General features: G+C 43.5%; 1 protein-coding gene across 2 annotated transcripts in view; it reads right to left on the bottom strand.

Annotated features, from left to right (window-relative positions):
• Positions 1-6,839: 6,839 nt before the first annotated feature.
• Positions 6,840-20,061, bottom strand: part of arnt2 (aryl-hydrocarbon receptor nuclear translocator 2) — a 229,334-nt gene continuing 216,112 nt past the window's right edge. For both annotated transcript variants that reach the window (XM_051920432.1, XM_051920431.1), the window contains exons 18-19: positions 8,200-8,333; positions 6,840-7,931 (exon numbers count right to left, since the gene is read on the bottom strand). In XM_051920432.1, the coding sequence (XP_051776392.1) occupies positions 7,833-7,931; positions 8,200-8,333 (233 nt within the window). In that variant the 3' untranslated portion in view covers positions 6,840-7,832. The remainder of the gene's footprint in view (positions 7,932-8,199; positions 8,334-20,061) is intronic.

The raw sequence follows: 20,061 nt of genomic DNA on the forward strand, positions 1-20,061 counted from the left end.
TAGTATCAACAGGACTGGAGGGGCCCAGCCCAAACCATGTCAATATCCATCCATCCATCCATTTTCCAACCCGCTGAATCCGAACACAGGGTCACGGGGGTCTGCTGGAGCAAATCCCTGCCAACACAGGGCGCAAGGTAGGGAACCAATCCCAGGCAGGGCGCCAACCCACCGCAGGACACACACAAACAAACACCCACACAACAAGCACACACTAGGGTCAATTTAGAGTCACCAGTCTACCTAACCTGCATGTCTTTGGACCGTGGGAGGAAACCGGAGCGCCCGGAGGAAACCCACGCAGACACGGGGAGAACATGCAAACTCCACACAGGGAGGACCCGGGAAGCGAACCCAGGTCTCCTAACTGCGAGGCAGCAGCGCTACCACTGCGCCACCGTGCCGCCCTATCAATATCCCACCTCCACCAAATGTGACAGTAGGTATGATGCAGTCATAAAGGTAGCATTCTTCCTGGTATCCTCCAAACCCAGAGAATTCGTTCATCAGACTTTCAGGTTGGACGCAGCTCAGAACTTGGAAATGCTGGTGGACGTAGGTCGGAGGCTTGCAGGACCATCGGAGATCGCCAACACTAGTTTAAGGCCAGATTTTGTAATGGGGTCCGTCTCCTTACAAACTGTCTACTTTGTGGATCTCACTGTCCCCCATGGGAAGATGTTGTGGAGGAAGCCTTTGAGCAGAAGAAGCAGTGATACAGCGAGCTAGCAAGACAGGTAGAACAATGAGGACGGAGAGCAGAGATCACAGGGCTACAGGAGCATTGTGGTAACAGCTACAATAAGGTTGCTGAAGAACCGGGGGATCAGCTAGCCAAACCCTACATCAGCCTATCAGAAGCTGCAGAGAGGAGTAGACGGTACCCGTGGATGAAGCGAAATGACTCCAATTGGGTTTGTTAAGTGAGTGTTCAATGCAGACACAGAGACAGAGTTGGTTCTTGGACACCAGATCTCACCACTGAACCTACTGAAAGCATCATGGGATAAGTCAGCGAGATGTTGCGGATAGTAGGTGCCCACTTGATAGCCTCTATGACGTCTTCACACAGCCCCCAGTACTGCGTGAAGTGGAGCAAGAATGGGTGTAAATTTTCACGAAAGGAAAATACCATCATACTCCACCAGATGTCTAAGGAGGGCTGAATCCATCGTCTCTGATGCAATCCACCTAAATCATCCCCAGACACTGCAGGAGCCTCACCCCACACTTCACTTGCTTCAGGGACAGCTTCTTCTGTCAGATGTTAAGGTCTCTGAATTCTCAGAAACCTGAACGTCCCTGTCCAGTACTGTACCCACCTGCTGGTTTATGTCTAATTCTGCTGTATGCAGGGTTGCACAGCATACCGGTAATGGAAAAGTAACAGAAAAGCCGAAATTTTAAAATGGTACGGTAGCAGCGTTAAGGGTTTTTCAGTACTGGAAGTAAACATCAGCTTTCCTCTCAATCGACACTTACTATTACATTTGTGGAACAACATCCCTTGTGTAGACTTTACGAAGCAAAACTAATTCTTCAATGTGATCAAAACTTCACGGGGGACCTCTCCTCTTATTGTGTAGACATGATCGGGACTTCATGGGGGGATCCTGCCCTTGCTTACTACTTTGACGTAATTGGAACATCATGGGGGGACCTCTCGTCTTATTGCTTTATTGCAATCGGAACTTCATGGGGTATTCCCCCCTCACTTACTGCTTCGATATGATCAGAACGTCACAAGTGACCTCACCTCTTAAATGCTTAGACATAGTCGGGACTTCAGTGTGGATCCCCCTTCGGTTACTGCTTCAATGAGAATGGAACTTCACAGGGGACCTCTCCTCTTATCGCTTAGACATGATTGGGACTTCACAGGGGATCCTCCCTCGCTTATTGCTTCAAAGTGATTGGATCTTCATGAGGACATTCCTTAGACATAATCGGGACTTGACCGTGGATCCCTCCTTGTTTACTGCTTTGAGGCTATTGGAATTTCGCAGGGAAACCTCTCCTCTTATTGCGTAGACACGATCGAGACTTCATGGGGGAATCCCTCCTCGCTTACTGCTTGAGGCAATTAGAAGTTCATGGGGGGACTTCTCCTCTTATTGTTTAGACATGATCGCGACTTCACCGTGGATCCCCCCTTGTTTACTGCCTTGAAGCGATTGGAATTTCGTAGGGGAACCTCCCCTCTTACTGTTTAGACATGATCGGCACTCCACAGGGGATCCTTCCTCACTTACTGCTTCGATGCAATCAGAATTTCGCAGGAGACCTCTCCTCCTATTCCTTAGATCAGGCATGTCAAACACGCGGCCCCTGGGCCGCATGGCTCGCAACGGAAATCTGTGCGGCCCGCATGACAGATCCTAGTTAGCACTGAACTTGTACAAAATGATTACTATCGTTTGTGATTGAATCATTCTGCATCTTCGGTGTTACTTATTGACTTTTCTTACTTCTGCCTTCTGACAAAAGCGCGTTTTCCCATGGCATAACAGTACCAGAAACGTCATCTGCTAGTATAGCAACGAGCCTTGTCCAAAGTTAATGAGCCGCAGTGTCACAACTGAAGTGGCCTTAGGCATGTGCAAACTGTGCACCTGCGCAGGGCCGCCAAATCCCAGGGGCCGCCATGCCAATATATATTGAATATAAAACGGAAAAAAAAATAACACAGCTGACGGCAATGTGGCCGAAAAACATTGTGTTTCTTGTTAATTAGTACGCTGTATTTACTAATGTCGCTAGAGTCGGAGCAGTAAGCTATATGTAGTACTAGCAAAATACCCGCGCTTCGCAGCGGAGAAGTAGTGTGTTAAAGAGGTTATGAAAAAAAAAAAAAGGAAACATTTTAAAAATAACGTAACATGATTGTCAATGTAATTGTGTTGTCATTGTTATGAGTGTTGCTGTCTTTTATATATATAATATGCACACACACACACATAAACATATATATACATATATATATACATATCTACATATACACATATGTACATATACATACGTATATACACATCCACATAAACATATATATACATATACAAATTTACATATCTACATATATATATATGTAGACATAGATATATACATACATACATTCACATAAATTGCGCGTCCCGTTTTGAATCAATACTGGACGGGATTTATCCCGTATTTTTTTTATCATTTTTTTTTTAAAGCAGCGTCTCATGCAAATCATCCCACACGCATTTTATGAAGATGCCTCCTTTCCTACTTTTGATTGGGTAATACTTGATGTCATCGTTAGTTTGATTGGTGTTTTTAACTGTCCAGTGAGGAGGGCGTGTCTTTTAAGTACAGTCTGCAAAGTGTTGGCACTGAGATGTGGCGTCAGCGCCATAGTTGAAGCCCCTAACGTTGCGGTCAGCAAGTCGGCTAACATCCGCCATATGCCGTCTTTCAGTTGCGAGTAGCAGATCATAGAATGGTTGAAACTGTTGCCCCTAACGTTGCGCCACGGCGTGTGGTTCGTTTATACCTCGTGTCTTCTCATTAAACTTTTATCTCGCGAATATGTTATTGCAATCCGCAGCGGGAGCGTTTCTATAAACTTAATTTAAACTTACGTTTTACACCGTGCTTTGTTTCCCTTATGAACATGCTTGTATGCTTAACTCGCTCCGTTCTCAATTGTTTAATTAATTTTTTGCTCTTCGCTGTTTGCGGCTGTTCCTCCATTTCCCCCTACTTCGTTCTTTTATCTCGCGAATATGTTATTGCAATCCTTAACGGGAGCGTTTCAATAAACTGATTGAAAATAGTTTTGCATTTACCTTTTTAATAAAAGGCGAGCTTTTAAGCCTGAGAAATCACCCCGTAAATGCACACGTTTAATTGCACATGTGTTAATATGTATGCTTACACAGTATTAAAAGACAGTCAAAAATTAACGTCATTTACCTTTGTTCCCGCGTGTGACTCGTGCTGTAAATGTCTTCCTTGTTTTTAGTTCACGTGATTACGTAGGAGGCGTGAAGACGCGATACGTGACTCCGCCTCCTCCATTACAGTGTATGGACAAAAAATATGTTCCAGTTATGACCATTATGCTTTGAATTTCGAAATGAAACCTGCCTAACTTTTGTAAGTAAGCTGTAAGGAATGAGCCTGCCAAATTTCAGCCTTCCACCTACACGGGAAGTTGGAGAATTAGTGATGAGTGAGTCAGTGAGTGAGTGAGTCAGTCAGTCAGTGAGAGCTTTGCCTTTTATTATTATAGATTATAATGTTCTGCCGTAATGAGAATATCATGGGCCGCCACTTGGTTTTCAAGTTACGGACATGCATATATAGAAGCGTGTCATGAGCACGAGGCAGCTATGCAGTGTCCGTAACGGATGTGGCCATCCGCCGTGCATAAGTTACCATATTGACATTGCCAGGCGAAGGGGCCACCGATTCTTTCTCTGCCCAGGGCCACCACGAGCCTAGAGCCGCCCCTGCTAAGGCTACACTACTGGCTGGGCTGCTGAGACTGGCCACTGAGCAGAACTGACCATCACGAGTAGTAATAGCCCGCATATTTTCATGTTTTTTTGCTCTAGTTTCATGTAATTTTGTGCTAGTATTGTAACGAACAGTTAGTGCAGACTACAGCTGAAGATCTGAAGTGGACACGAGAAGTTGGTGAGTTGTTTATTAACATATTTGTGTGATTTTGAGTTTGTAAAATTAGTGTAGGTCAGGGGGCTTTTTGCATATCGGCTTATTTTACAATATAAACTTTGAAGTAAACTTAGTAAAGTAAAATTTGATTTTTGGAGGATTTGTTTTCCAGCTTGAATTACTGAGCAATGAATTCAGTGAGCATTTTCGTGATTTCAGTTGACACAAACAGGGCATTGCGCTGTTCTCTTACACCGTTGAGAATGCGCCTGAGAATATCCAAATGGAATTAATGGAACTGCAGTCAGATTCTATTCTGAAGGCAAAATGCAACGAAGTTGGTGTGCCAGGCTTGTATGCTTACCTGCCACCCTCGTATGTGCAGATCCGTAAGTTGGCATCGAGAGTACTGTCAATGTTCGGAAGCACTTACCTTTATGAGCAATTGTTTTCGTTAACCAAAGCTACCAAAACCCCACATCGCTCAAAACTTACCGTCAAGCACCTTTCATCCCTCAAAAAAGTTGCAGCTGCACAAGATTTCAAACCTGATATTGACGAACTGGTTACTAACAAGAGATGCCAAGTGTCAGGAGAAAAGTAATAAATCTCACACTGTAAGACTCCTATATAAGCAATGAATATAATATAATGAATATAATTTAATAAGGACCTTGCTAAGAGGCTAAGAATTTAACTGTACGCTGTTGTATGGAGACTGTATGGAAATAAATTGCTTTTCTTTAAACTTTAAGTGTTACATTTTTTAAAGATTTCAGTATTGGAAAGAAAGCTACAGTAATTTGGTATAATAGTATAATAGTATTTGTTACAGCGCGGCCCGCACATATGGCAGTCGAAGCAGCCCACCAATGATAGTGAGTTTGACATGCCTGCCTTAGACATTATCGGAACTTCACAGGGGTTTCCCCACTGGCTCGTTTGATGAGATCAGAACTTCACTGGGGACCTTTCCTCCTATTGCTTAGATGATCAGAACTTCATTGGGTGATCCTCCCTCGCTTACCGCTTTGAAGGTATTGGAATTTCGCAGGGAAACCTCTCCTCTTATTGCTTAGACACGATCGGGACTTCATGGAGGAATCCCTCCTCGCTTACTGCTTGAGGCGATTGGAACTTCATGGGGGGACTTCTCCTCTTATTGTTCAGACATGATCGCGACTTCACCGTGGATCCCCCCTTGTTTACTGCCTTGAAGCGATTGGAATTTTGTAGGGGAACCTCCCCTCTTACTGTTTAGACATGATCGGCACTCCACAGGGGATCCTTCCTCACTTATTGCTTCGATGCAATCAGAATTTCGCAGAAGACCTCTCCTCCTATTCCTTAGACATTATCGGAACTTCACAGGGGTTTCCCCACTGGCTCATTTGATGAGATCGGAACTTCATTGGGGACCTTTCCTCCTATTGCTTAGATGATCAGAACTTCATTGGGTGATCCTCCCTCGCTTACCGCTTTGAAGGTATTGGAGTTTCGCAGGGAAACCTCTCCTCTTATTGCTTATACATGATTGAGACTTAATGAGGGATCCCTCCTCGCTTACTGCTTGAGGCAATTGGAACTTCATGGGGGGACTTCTCCTCTTATTGCTTAGACATGATTTGGATTTGACAGGGGATCCCTCTGAGTTAATTGCTTCGATGAGATCGGGAGTTCACGGCTATGCAGAGGGAAGCAGTATGTAGTGCGGTGTGGTAGCATTGGTGCACCAGGGAGGCTGCAGTAGGACACTTATTTTTGGAATTATCCTTTATTTGCTTCGGATATTGTTCTGGTATCAGTGCCGAGGTCCGAAAGCTGATATCGATACCGAACTCAAAATTTTCGTACCAATCCAACACTAGCTGTAGGTTATATCTGTACTGCCATCTGTACTGTTTATTCCCCACTCCTGTTTAAGACAATCTGTATGTCCCGCACCACGGTCAATCGACCAGTCTTCTGCTACTCTTATTTGTTGCATTTATTCATTCATCACCCTACTCTCGTAGTGTATGTGACAATAAAAATCCAACCGAAAAACATAACCCGCTCACAATGGAGGATGTGCATGTGCCATTGTGACTCACATAACCCAACACTTCTTCTCACCTTGTGCCCACGTGGCAGAGACAGACTCCCGAACTGGTAACCAGACGAACGCACAGATTATGAACTGAAATCCAAACCAGGCATACGCAATCAGATTTTATTGGCACATTCACAATTGTCCTTTATAAAGTTACACAAAAAAAATACAGACACACATATCACACATCATTTGTCGTACGATTCTAAACATATATTTTAATGTTAACAGACCGAAGAACTAAAGACCGTTAGTTAACTATTAATTCACATTGTGCGCAACTCTGGCTGCGTTTTCGGCACGAGATGCAAAAGCAATGGAGGAAAGGAAATGTTTATATCACAAAAATGTTTGATATTTACAAATTACTGGAAAAAAGAAATCAACGACTACATTCACAGATTAGAGCTCAGTGTGAAATATCAAGACGCATACACTACATACATTTAATTACGACATGTTGATTGTAAGAATTTTAGCTGGGCTGAAGTTCACAGTTTTGACATTTTTCGAAAAATGTGCACCCTTCCCCTCCGGTGTTAGTGTCCAGTTATATATTCGATCCCTTATCGCATTTCCTTCTAATTGCACACTTTTCACCTTTTTCTTATTCTCACTCTACTAGCGCGGGTTTGCAGCGTTTTTCTACATCTACTGAGAACACCAAAGCTCGGCGGCAAAAATCTCATTCACGGCTTGAAATAGGCACGAAAGGAAAAGTCTCCGTGGTTGCGTACAGCTTTAAACGTGATGAGGCAGTAAGGTCTGGTGGCAAGCGTTATCGACATGGGCAGAGGGGCCCCCCTCCTCCAGAGTTTCTCAAACAATAAGAGGGACACGTCATCACCTTCTACTCCCACCTTCATAGGAGAGAGAGAGACAGAGAGTCTCAGGCAGGTCTGAAGAGACCGATGGCACACACATGGCACCGCTTCCTTTGTCAAATTCGGCACAATTCTTACCCCCGCAACCCCTCTCCATCGGCTCAAGACAAAGTAAATGCGTTCAGGTGGTCTCAGCGGGTTCTTGGACTCAAGTGCATTCGAAGCTCGAAAAGAGGCCGGTTAAGCGAGACGAGATGTGGAGTGGACGTCCTCTTTCATTCAGAGAATGGTGGGAACATGCCCAGGTCGGCGAAATCCTCAATGTTGTAGTTGGCTGTCCCTTGTGTGGGGTCCCCAGGCATTGGTAACATGTCCTGCAGCAACACATAAGGAAATCAGTTAGGCAAAAAATGGAGCTGAGGAAGCAGGGACTTTACTCTGAAGGAATGGCAGCATCCGTACTTCTTAGTGGGACTTAGCAGGAGCCCCCTTCACGTGGCCAGCAACATCGAGGGAGGACGCATTTCTGAACTTACTGACTGATTACTCACTGATTTGTCCTTCCTAGTTCAAGCCTTTATATTTTGATTCTAAGAAGTGCCCACAATGACTGAAAAATAAAATGAACAGACACACACTTACCTGGAAAACCTCGGTCTGGCTTTGCTGCTGGTGACCATGCTGTTCACTTCCTTGCTGACTGTGGTGTTGGCTCTGCCACTGGGACCACACTTCTGATGGCCGGCCTTGAAACTGGCCTCCACTTTGACTACCTTCTGTTGTGGAAAAAAAAAAACGAAAAATGAAAATAAATAAATGAGAAAGAAAGAAAGAAAGAAAGAAAGAAAGAAAGAAAAGAAAGAAAGAAAGAAAAGAGGTTGTTTTTGATGTTATGCCTCACAGTCTGACCTGACAGGATTGCTATAAATCAACAAAGAGTAGATAGATAGATAGATAGATAGATAGATAGATAGTGTAGTAGGCAAGATTAAAAATGTAGATTAACAATAAACTCATACGACAGACAAACAGATACACAGACAGACATAGTGTAGTAGGCAAGATTAAAAATTTAGATAAATTCAAAGGAAAAGAATTTTATTATAGATAGATACGAAAGGCACTATATAATATACAGTTTGATTAGAAAGACACTATATGATAGATAGATAGATAGATAGATAGATAGATGGTATAGTAGGCAAGTTTAAAAATGTAGATTAACAATAAACTCATACGACAGACAAACAGATACACAGACAGACATAGCGTAGTAGGCAAGATTAAAAAATTTGATAAATTCAAAGGAAAGGAATTTTATTATAGATAGATATGAAAGGCACTATATAATATACAGTTTGATTAGAAAGACACTATATAATAGATAGATAGATGGTATAGTAGGCAAGTTTAAAAATGTAGATTAACAATAAACTCACAGACAGACATAGTGTAGTAGGCAAGATTAAAAATTTTGATAAATTCAAAGGAAAATAATTTTATTATAGATCAATACGAAAGGCACTATATAATATACAGTTTGATTAGAAAGACACTATATAATAGATAGATAGATGGTATAGTAGGCAAATTTAAAAATGTAGATTAACAATAAACTCACAGACAGACATAGTGTAGTAGGCAAGATTAAAAATTTAGATAAATTCAAAGGAAAATAATTTTATTATAGATATATACGAAAGGCACTATATAATATATAGTTTGATTAGAAAGACACAATATAATAGATAGATAGATAAATTAAAAATGTAGATTAACAATAAACTCATAGGACAGACAAACAGATAGACAGACATAGCGTAGTAGGCAAGATTAAAAATTTAGATAAATTCAAAGGAAAAGAATTTTATTATAGACAGACAGACAGACAGATGTGAAATGCACTATATAATATTTAGTTTGATTAGATAGATAGATAGATACTTGAAAAGCATGACATTAGACAGATAGTATTTTATTAGTCTTAATATCACTTGCTTTAGTTTAGAGCAGGGGGCTGTAAAGTTGGCCCTGAGCGGTCACAGTGGCTGCAGGATTTTTGTTTTTTTTTTGCTTATTTCTAATAACAGATCCTGTTTTGTTTTATGGCTTGTTATTATTTTCATTCTGCCATGTCAGTTCATTCTTATATACGGTAGATTATTGTTTTCCTGCCTAAGGATTTCATCCAAATGATTTGTAGCCTGAAACCGATGTGTAATTCTCAGTCCTTCACTTTTTCCCCTGCAGTGTTTGGTTAAACCAGAGAGTTCACGATGAGTACACGGAGGTGGAAATGAAGACAGGTTTGATGGGCACTCCTGGTTCCTTTGTCATTTGCATCTAACTGAAGACACGTAACACAGCCATTTAGGACTACAATAAACCATTAAGGATTGCTGAATCTTAACAAGTGTGCTGCTGGTAGCTGGTCTCCCGTTTGCCCCTCTTTTCAGTTGCCCTTCAAGTGCCGCTCCTGCCTGTAGCCCAGCTGGCATTGTAAGAGCGACAGGGCTGAGCAGATTGCTCGATTCACTGAATAAATGAGCTTCTCTCAGTTTCTTAAATATATCATGAACCAAATAACTTTATTAATGCTTCAAAGTGTAAATGATGGGGCCAAAGCAGAAAACTCACTACAAGTCCTCCAAACGAGCAGGCGACGGGGTCAGTTAAGAGATAAGACTGAAGTGAAATAGGCTCACGCCGACCAGGCCTGCTGGCATGGAATCTCGGAATTTAAAAGGATAGGAAATGCCAGGCGATGGATTTAGTACGTTAACGTCTTTCACTCCAGAGATAAATACCAGTTTTTAATTACCTATCACTACCTCACATGATGATCAAAGGCACAGCCTGGCACAACTGGCACCGCAGTGCTGGCAAGCTGATTTAGTACGACGGAGTGAATCCTGGACAATCAATTAGGGCCAGACTTCCAAAGAGCAAGCTACTGGATGCAGAGGGCGCTGGCGGCCAACGGATGATTGATGAGAGGTCTGCAGGAAGGTTGAACAGCTGCAGGAAACACAATATTGTTGCTTAAATAAAAGTGAAATGAGCTGCCAAGACAACCAGCAGAGAGTCCAGCTTGACACCAAATGACAAAAGCTTTGAAAAGAGAAGAAAGGATCTGCACAAAGCTTGAAGGCATCTCAGGCGTGAGGAGGAGAAATCTCCAGCGACCCCGTGGACATCTTCTGCCGTGTCAGTCCAACGGGCCGTTCAAAGAGGCAGCCTTGCCAAGACTTTGTCAGTTTTCACACTCACACACTCACACACACACACCAAGCACACTGCTTATTGCTTCTTGAAGAGTTTGCTACAAACAGTCTGGATGATTCACTTTTGACGGCATCTGCGAACATCAATAAGCTGCCGAATAATTTCATTTACCGATTTGGAAATAGAACTTTACGTGGTCTAACTGTACGTCTGATATTGCGCTCTTGTATTATCCAGTGGACCCTGAAAGTACTGAGATCCCTTCACTTTCTGATGGGTTAGCAAAAGTATCAAACATCTTAAACTGTAATCTCTCATTTATTTAAGTCTTCAGACCCTTTGCCGTGTCCCAAACCCAAATTGTGCTCAGGTCCATCCTGTTTGCTTTAATTCTCCTCGAGAGCCTTCTGGAGTTCCACCGGTGGTAAACTGAATCGACTGGATGTCATTTAGAAAGGCCCTCCCGTGTGTAGATGTCCCCACAATTCACACTGCATATCGGCACAAAAAAACGAGCCAGGAAGTCTAAGGAACTCTCTGACAGTCTCTGCAATCAAATGGTGGTGAGGCACAAATCAAGACAAGGGGATAAAGCCATTTCTAAAGTTCTGAAATGTGCCCAGGAGCACAGCGGCCACAAGAATTGTGGATTGCAAGAAGTTTGGGAACATCAGGACTCTTTCTTAGAGTTGTCCATTCCAACCAAACTGAGTAATGAAGCAAGAAGGGCCTTGGTCAGGGAGGTGACCAAGAACTCAATGGTCACTCTAAGAGAGTTTCAGAAGACCTCTACTGAGATGGGAGAACCTGTCAGTGGGATGACGGCAGCACTCCATCAATCAGGCGTTTATGGGAAGATAGCAAGAAGAGCCTAAAGTCAGGGAGGTGACCAAGAACACAAGGGTCTCTCTAATAGTCCTCTGTTGAGATGGGTGAACCTGTCAGAAGGACATCATTCAGATGTTTATGGTAGGCTGGCCAGACTGAAGACACTCTTATGTAAATGGCATATGACAGAGAGCAGGACGGAAAAAGAGTCTCTTCCCTGATAAGACAAAAATGGAACTCCAAGCACCGTGTCCTAGAGTGGGCCAGCCAAGCAAGAGGAGCCTAAAGTCAGGGAGGTGACCAAGAAAACAAGGGTCTCTCTGATAGTCCTCTGTTGAGAAGGGTGAACCTGTCAGAAAGGATGACCATCTCAGCAGCCCTCCCAGTAAGCAGGCCTTTGGCGTTCTCCACATTGCAGTTAAATGACTCTGAGAACATATTTAAAGAGATTCTCTGGTCTGATGAGACAAAAACCATCTCAGTAGGAGTCCATCATTCAGCCGTTCATGGTACAGTAGATGGAATATGACACAGAGCACGAGGGAAACGATTCTCTGCTCTGATGAGACAAAAACAGAACTCTTCAGGCAGAAGACCAAGCACTATGTCTGCTGAAGACCAGTCAGTGCTCCTCACCTGCCCAATAACATCTCTACATTGAAACATGGTGGTGGCAAGCAACACACTATGGGGACTCCTCAAGCAGCAGGGACAGAGAGACTGGTCAGAATCGAGGGAAGGATGAATGCAACCAAATACAGAGGGGGGACCTTGAAAGAAAACCTTCTCCAGCATGTGTGCCACCTCAGACTGGGGTCACCTATTCAGCACAGCACCTCTCAACACGAGACAAACATGTCAGGAGGGAAGATCGTCCAGTCTGAGGAACCCCCATCCTTTCTTGAGTGACGCCTTACATAGATAGATAAATAAACATTAACTGTAGTATAGTAGGCAGGATAGATGGGAGGCAGCTAGAAGGACCAAAAGACGGTAATTCCACGCCAGGCCAGGGGGTGATGGGGTGCAGTAAACCGGCCTCTTTTATCTTTGCAGACCAGACACAGTAAAATTTTGCCCAAGTCCGATAGCGTCACTTTCGGTTCCGGGGCTCGATTCAGTTCTGTTTTGGACTCAACTCTGTACACATCTGTGCAACCCATTTTGACCTTTTGTAGCCAGGATTCAAATAAACGGGTGGCTGCCCCAAACCTTTTTTCGTGTGTCAAGGCTATTTAATTTCACAATAGATAGATAGTTACTTTATTTGTCTCCAGGAGTAAATTTGGGTTTTTATAGGAGCTATTTAAATAATTAAATAAACACACACACACACACATATGCACACACACACATACACACACTATGACTAACTGAGCTCCGTTTCACTAACCAGAATTTAACATTTACTCTTTCTGGTATAAGATCTCACTTTCTTCTTGTATTATGTGCTTTCACACCAATGCCAGAAAGTTGTGTCCTGATTTGAGGAAATGGCACCCCGTCATTGTACCACTAAGTGTTTTGCAAAGTCCAGGAGATTAATTAGGTGTTTCACTCGATAGAGAGAAGATTAAAGATTCAGAAAGATAGATAGATAGATAGTGTAGTAGGCAAGATTAAAGATTCAGATAGATAGATAGTGTAGTAGGCAAGATTAAAGATTCAGATAGATAGATAGATAGTGTAGTAGGCAAGATTAAAGATTCAGATGATAGACAGATAGTGCAGTAGGCAAGATTAAAGATTCAGATAGATAGTGTAGTAGGCAAGATTAAAGATTCAGATAGTGTAGTACTGCGGTGGGCTGGCACCCTGCCCGGGGTTTGTTTCCTGCCTTGCGCCCTGTGTTGGCTGGGATTGGCTCCAGCAGACCCCCGTGACCCTGTAGTTAGGATATAGCGGGTTGGATAATGGATGGATGGATAGTGTAGTAGGCAAGATTAAAGATTCAGATAGACAGTGTAGTAGGCAAGATTAAAGATTCAGATAGATAGATAGATAGATAGTGTAGTAGGCAAGATTAAAAATTCAGATAGATAGACAGACCTTTATTAGTCTTCAGAGGGAAATTTGGGTTTTTATGTAAGCTCCTTAAATAAATAAATACATAGATATAGAAGTAAATACACACACACACACACACACACACACACGCTATGTGTAACCGATCTCCGTGTCACAGACTTTAACCAGTTTGCTCTTTCTGGCCCAAGTTCTCACTTTCTTGCCTTGCGTGCTTTCCCACCAGCACCAGAAAGCTGCGTCCTGATTTGAGTAAGGGGCGCCCCGCCGTTGTACCACTCGCTGTTTCGCAGAGTCTCGGAGATCATTGAGGTGTTTCCCTTGATCACTACCTCAGATGCGGCCAAGCTGCTCTCCGTTTCGAGCTCCAGTTTACTTTTAATGAGTGCTGGCAGTCGTGCCGAGGGAAAATGAAAACAGACTACTTGAAAAAAGAGATTCTTTGTCATAACTGTCTGAGCGATAAGCGTTGTTGTTATCCTTTGGAGCACAAGCCTTGACACACCTCGTTTAAGTTAAATCAGATTATCATAAAATATCCTGACATGAATGAAGATCTAGAAAATGAAGATAAATGCATCCCAGAGACAGCGTCTGAATCTCAGGAATGCAGTTAACTAAGCTGGGTGGGCGCCTCGCTGAACACGGAGAGCACGTCTTTGAAATCTTTCCAGTTTGAGGACTGATTATGTCTGAAGGCTGAAAAAAAACCAAAAACCCGTCAACGGTTATGTAAAGATGTCCGAGAAGTGCAGTGATGAGAGCCCAAAAGATCTGCGTTCAAATTCCAGGGCAAACGCTGCCAGTATGCAGTCTGCCACTTCTCTCCCCTCGGTTGTTTTTGGGTTTTTTTATGGGCACGTCATACAGGTGAGGTTGGCTGGCATCTCCAAAATGGCCTGGCATGAGGTAGTGTGGGTGTGCAGTTGAGTGTGCACTGTTGGCTTCTTCTTGGCGTCTGGGAAGGTACCAGAGCTCAGAGGACATGGTGGCATGTCTGATTACTGTTGTTACTTTAGATGTTACACGTGTTCAGTGAATTGGTCTAAACAAGCGCAGCTCTGTAAAACTGAAAATAAATCTACTGCCCTCTGTACTGTCAGACCCGGCCATTGTGAAAAATCCACCGTTGGGAGTGAAAGGAGAAGAGCTGAAGAAGCCATTTATGGTTAACGACCCGTCAATACATCACTTCTGATTAGAACTTTGTGTCAAGTTTGCATTTTGTCTTTTGGCTTATCCGCTCCTTCTTACTCTTAATTTGGATTTACAGTCGTGTGAAAGAGTAAGAACAACCTACGGAAACGGTTGACGTTTTCAACGTATCTGAACAGATCTTCATGCAAACGGTTCCTACAGATTAAGGTGATGTACATAAAACTGTCACGGTGGATTGATTCTCATAATCTAAATGAACAAAAATGTGGATCAGTCAATGTGGAAAAGGTAAGCCCACCACTACACTCATCACCACTTTGAATTCATCAACCTCCTTAGGGAGTCTGCTGGTGGACCTGACTGTCTTAGTTCAACCGCAAACATCGAGGGTCTGATGTTCCCTTTGTTATTGACGTGTGTGGTGTCGTCATGCCATGATCAAAAGAGCTCTTGAAGACCTTCGCAGGCCTGGGCAGCTTGCAGTCATCGAGCAAACTATGAATTCTGCGTCTGATCAGAATGTAAGGCCACCTGTCTGAAAGTTGAAGTTGAACCAGAAATGGAAATTTCAACACGATGAATGATAATGATAAGGGATGACCCAAGAAGAAGAAGAAGAAGAAGAAGAAGAAATGTAGGGGTATGGACTGGGCTTGTCAAAGCGCTGATTTAAATCCCATCGAAATGATTGGTGGTGCTTGGTGAGGGGGTGGTGGGTTTTTGAAATGGGCAGAACCTGCAAGAAAACCCCCAGACGTCTTGCAACTGAAGGAATCCGACATAAAGGAGCGGTCACAAGTTTCACAGAGATGATGTCGAGGACAGGTGGAAGACACCTACAAGAAGATCATTTCTGCTAAAGCGGGCAACCCCAGCTTCTGAGGCCAAGGGTGGCATTACTTTTTCCCCAGGAGACCATTACTTCAATTGATAATTTTGTTCAATAAATGATTGAGAAGGCAAACATTCCTGGTGTTTTTGTTCAAGTGCATCACCTTTATCTGTAGGCACCGTTTTCATGAAGATCTATTGTTTCGCAGTTCAGATATCCAAGGGGTGCATGTACTTTTTCACACGGCTGTATTTTCTGTACCTTTGACAGCGTCTCCCCATCTTTTGATGCTCAGTCTTTTCTCAAGGGCCATGGGACAGCAAGCACTAACCGCTGTGCCACCCTCACTCACAATGAGACGCCTTTTAAAAGAGCCCGTCGAACCAGCAGATATTCCAGTCTCCATAAGCAAATTCTGCTAATAACGACTTGAAAGAACCGTAATGGCCGATGCAGAAGCTCTACTTGTCAACTGTCTTTACACCCCACATACCTGGGATGTCCACCAGATTCCATCTCTTAACGCCGCATGCATCAGGACCTTTGATGCCTGTTAATTATTGAGCACATCGTGTTCTTTTACAGCCTACGCTCTCTGAAAGAACGACGCACTAACAAAAAAAAAAAAAAAAAAATGTGAATGCCACCCGGCTGGAGTAGCAATGCGGGTGAACACACATCCCTACACAAAGCATAACGAGACCTCATTTAAAAAACAAAAATGAAAGAAACAAAAGGGACGAGGAGCAAATTGCTGATAAGACAAACTTACGTCAACTTTGGAAGTGCGGCCCTGACTAAAGCGGAATATCATTAATCTGCTTAGTGGCGTTGGTGGGATGAATTCATAACACTCTTATATTGACATCAAGATTTATTACTGGACCAAAGATCATTCTTCTTCTTCTTCTAATTCTTCGTTTTTTTTTTTTTTTTTAATGAAATCTAAGGTGTTGTTGCAAATGCTTGATTACATAAATAATGAACCGAGTGTGAGTGGTGTCTAGATGGACATGGTGGATAAGGGGGGCAAAGACTCTGAGGTGCTGGTGGGGTTGGAGTCTGGTGTGGTGTCTAGATGGACATGATGGAAAAGGGGGGGCAAAGACCCTGCGGTGCTGGTGGGGTTGGAGCCTGGTGTGGTGTCTAGACGGACATGATGGAAAAGGGGGGGCAAAGACCCTGTGGTGCTGGTGGGGTTTTTATTTGGTGTGGTGTCTAGATGGACATGGTGGATAAGGGGGGCAAAGACTCTGAGGTGCTGGTGGGTTTGGAGTCTGGTGTGGTGTCTAGATGGACATGATGGATAAGGGGGGCAAAGACTCAGATACTGGTGAGGTTTTGACTTGGTGTGGTGTCTAGATGGATGTGATGGATAACGGGGGCAAAGACCCTGTGGTGCTGGTGGGGTTTTGACTTGATGTGGTGTCTAGATGGACATAATGGATAAAGGGGGCAAAGACTCTGAGATACTGGTGAGGTTTTGACTTGGTGTGGTGTCTAGATGGATGTGATGGAAAAGGGGGGGCAAAGACTCTGCGGTGCTGGTGGGGTTTTGACTTGGTGTGGTGTCTAGATGGACATGATGGATAAGGGGGTGCAAAGACTCTGAGATACTGGTGAGGTTTTGACTTGGTGTGGTGTCTAGATGGATGTGATGGGTAATGGGGGAAAAGACCCTGCGGTGCTGGTGGGGTTTTGACTTGGTGTGGTGTCTAGATGGACATGATGGATAAGGGGGGCAAAGACTCTGAGATGCTGGTGGGGTTTTTACTTGGTGTGGTGTCTAGATGGACATGATGGATAAGGGGGGTAAAGACACTGAGGTGCTGGTGGTGTTTTGGCCTGCTGTGGTCTCTAGATGTGCATTGTGGATGAGGAATGACAAAGACTGCAAGGTGCTGGTGGGGTTTTGGCTTGGTGTGGTCTCTAGATGGATATGATGGATGAGGAGGCAAAGTCTCTGATGGATCCTATATGTATGTTGGTCTTAAGTCCAAAGACACGCAGGTTAATTGGAATGGCAATGTGTTCACTCTGCCCAGGGATTGTTCTTGCCTTGTGTCCAATGCTTTCTGGGATGGATCCCACATTCCTTGTAACCCTGCTTTGGAAAAACTAATTTCAAAATGGTGTGGCGGACGGTTGGGTGTCCTTAATAGAAGGACCTGGTTGGGGGAGAGAACATACACAGGACATTATCTCCCCTGGAGCACTAGATGGCAGCCCTCGTTGGGTTGCAGTGGTGCTTCAGATTCCCACAGGGGTTCATGGGAGTTGGAGTTCGGCACAGCACTGTTGGGTCTGTGGGTGCCGCCCAGGGCTGGCGCTACTCAGTCGGGCTTCTGCCTCACCTAAAAGTGCTTCCAGACCATGCTAATGGGCCACCAGAAGTAATCCCGGGTGCTGGATAAAAGATGCCCACTGCCACTGTTCCAAGACCTAGAGTCAGGAGGAAGATGGACGAAGCTTGCTGGAGGAAGAGTGGAGGCGGACAGAGAGAAATAAAAGCCAAAGAAGAGAAAGTGCATTGTGCTGGCTAGTGGGAAACTATTGAGAAGCGTTTCCCACAAGAGAATAAAAGCCGTGTGTGTTGTTGAACTTAGGTCTGCCTCTGTCTGGGTCAGGTTTGCAGAGCTTGTGCGCCCCCTGCAGGCCACAATGGCTAGACTCCAAACTGGCAAAGGACTCCTTCTGTTTGCAAGGGGCACACAGATTGTGTTAATGTGCTGCACATTGAAAATCTACAGACTAGTGAATAGAGGGACAAAAAATGATATATTTTAGAGGTAAGAGAAAAAAAATAATAAGCTTCTACTCCGTAACCACAGCCAAAGGTAATAAATATGCCAAACGGCTATAAAGGCAGCATGTAAGCGATGAAAGATTCTTACCGGAGGGGCAAAGCACATTCTGTTTAGTGAAGACCTGTCTTTTAAAAATATGACAGACTCCCCTCTAAGGACGTCTTCTACTGGAGTGATGCGGGGTGTGCTACACGACGGACCTGCCGCAGTCGCAGTTGTGTTCATTACATGAATAATCACAGGCCTTTTACTCTGCATGAGACATTGGGACAATTTAGCTAATGAGACTGGATGCCTGCCGGACTCAATGGTGTCTTCCATTCATCCATCACCCAGTTCAAGGCAATGGGACCCTGAGATGGACTGCCAGTTGGACACAGGGCACACTCACACACCTCCTAATCTAAAAATGCATATTTCTGAAACATGGAAGGACCACAAAGCCCCCATACAGACCCATACACACACTCACACTGCGTCCTGGCCTGGAGAGGTGAAGCAGTAGAGCGAGCCCCGTGCCATTAAGCTCCTCTTAAATGGTCTCCTTTGGTTTACAAATCTCATTTGCAGCTAAAACTTTATATTAGCTGTGCCGACACTGACAGCACACTCAGGGCCGTCTTACCAGTATCATAGACCCCCGGGCAAAGTAGTGTGATGGGGCCCCAGGTTTGATAGTAAGCCAGAAACATACGATAGGCATCAGAAACATGCCCACTGTGCCCATTTGTTAAGACGGCCCTGAGCACGCTCAGGCACGAAACTCCTGCTGCTGCCACAGGACGGCTCACCTAAGCATTCCATCTTTCTTTTAGCCTCAGTAAATTTAAGCAAATCGACCTTCAGTGGACAACACGGTTTTGAAACTTGTAGTTTGCCATCCACACTTGAAAACTTTAAGTGCGCACACTGCACGTACAAATTATAAATGAGACTGGAGTTCATCATGTCTTCTCCTTACAGCCTCAGAGCACTGTAGGTATGAAAAAGGACCGAGGGGAAAAACGGGAGGTTAAAATGAAGTGGCATAACTCACAGATTGTGACTAATAGAATTTTGGTTAATTACCGTGTGAGATAAAAGACAGAAAAGGCACTATATAATTCTCATTAAAGGATAGAGTGGAAAAGCATTACATAATGCTCATAGGGAGAAAGTGAGAGGAACTATATCATAGATAGATAGATAGATAGATAGATAGATAGATAGATAGATAGATAGATAGAGTGCATCCAGAAAGTATTCACATGTATGTACATGTGGTTTCTCAATGTTTTTATTTTTAATAAATTTGCAAAAACCTCAAGTAATCTTTTTTCACGTTGTCATTATGGGGTGTTGTGTGTAGAATTCTGAGGAAAAAAATGAATTTAATCCACCTTGGAATAAGACTGTAACATAACAAAATGTGGAAAAAGTGATGCGCTGTGAATACTTTCTGGATGCACTGTAGATAGATAGATAGATAGATAGATAGATAGATAGATAGATAGATAGATAGATAGATAGATAGATAGATAGATAGATAAAGATGCAATATAATAGACAGATAGAGAGATAGATGGTATAGTAGGCAAGATTAAAATTTAGACAGATTAACAAGAAACTAGTAGATAGACAGAAAGTGTA

Source organism: Erpetoichthys calabaricus, chromosome 17 (genome assembly GCF_900747795.2).
Source record: "Erpetoichthys calabaricus chromosome 17, fErpCal1.3, whole genome shotgun sequence".
Taxonomy (NCBI): Eukaryota; Metazoa; Chordata; class Cladistia; order Polypteriformes; family Polypteridae; genus Erpetoichthys; species Erpetoichthys calabaricus.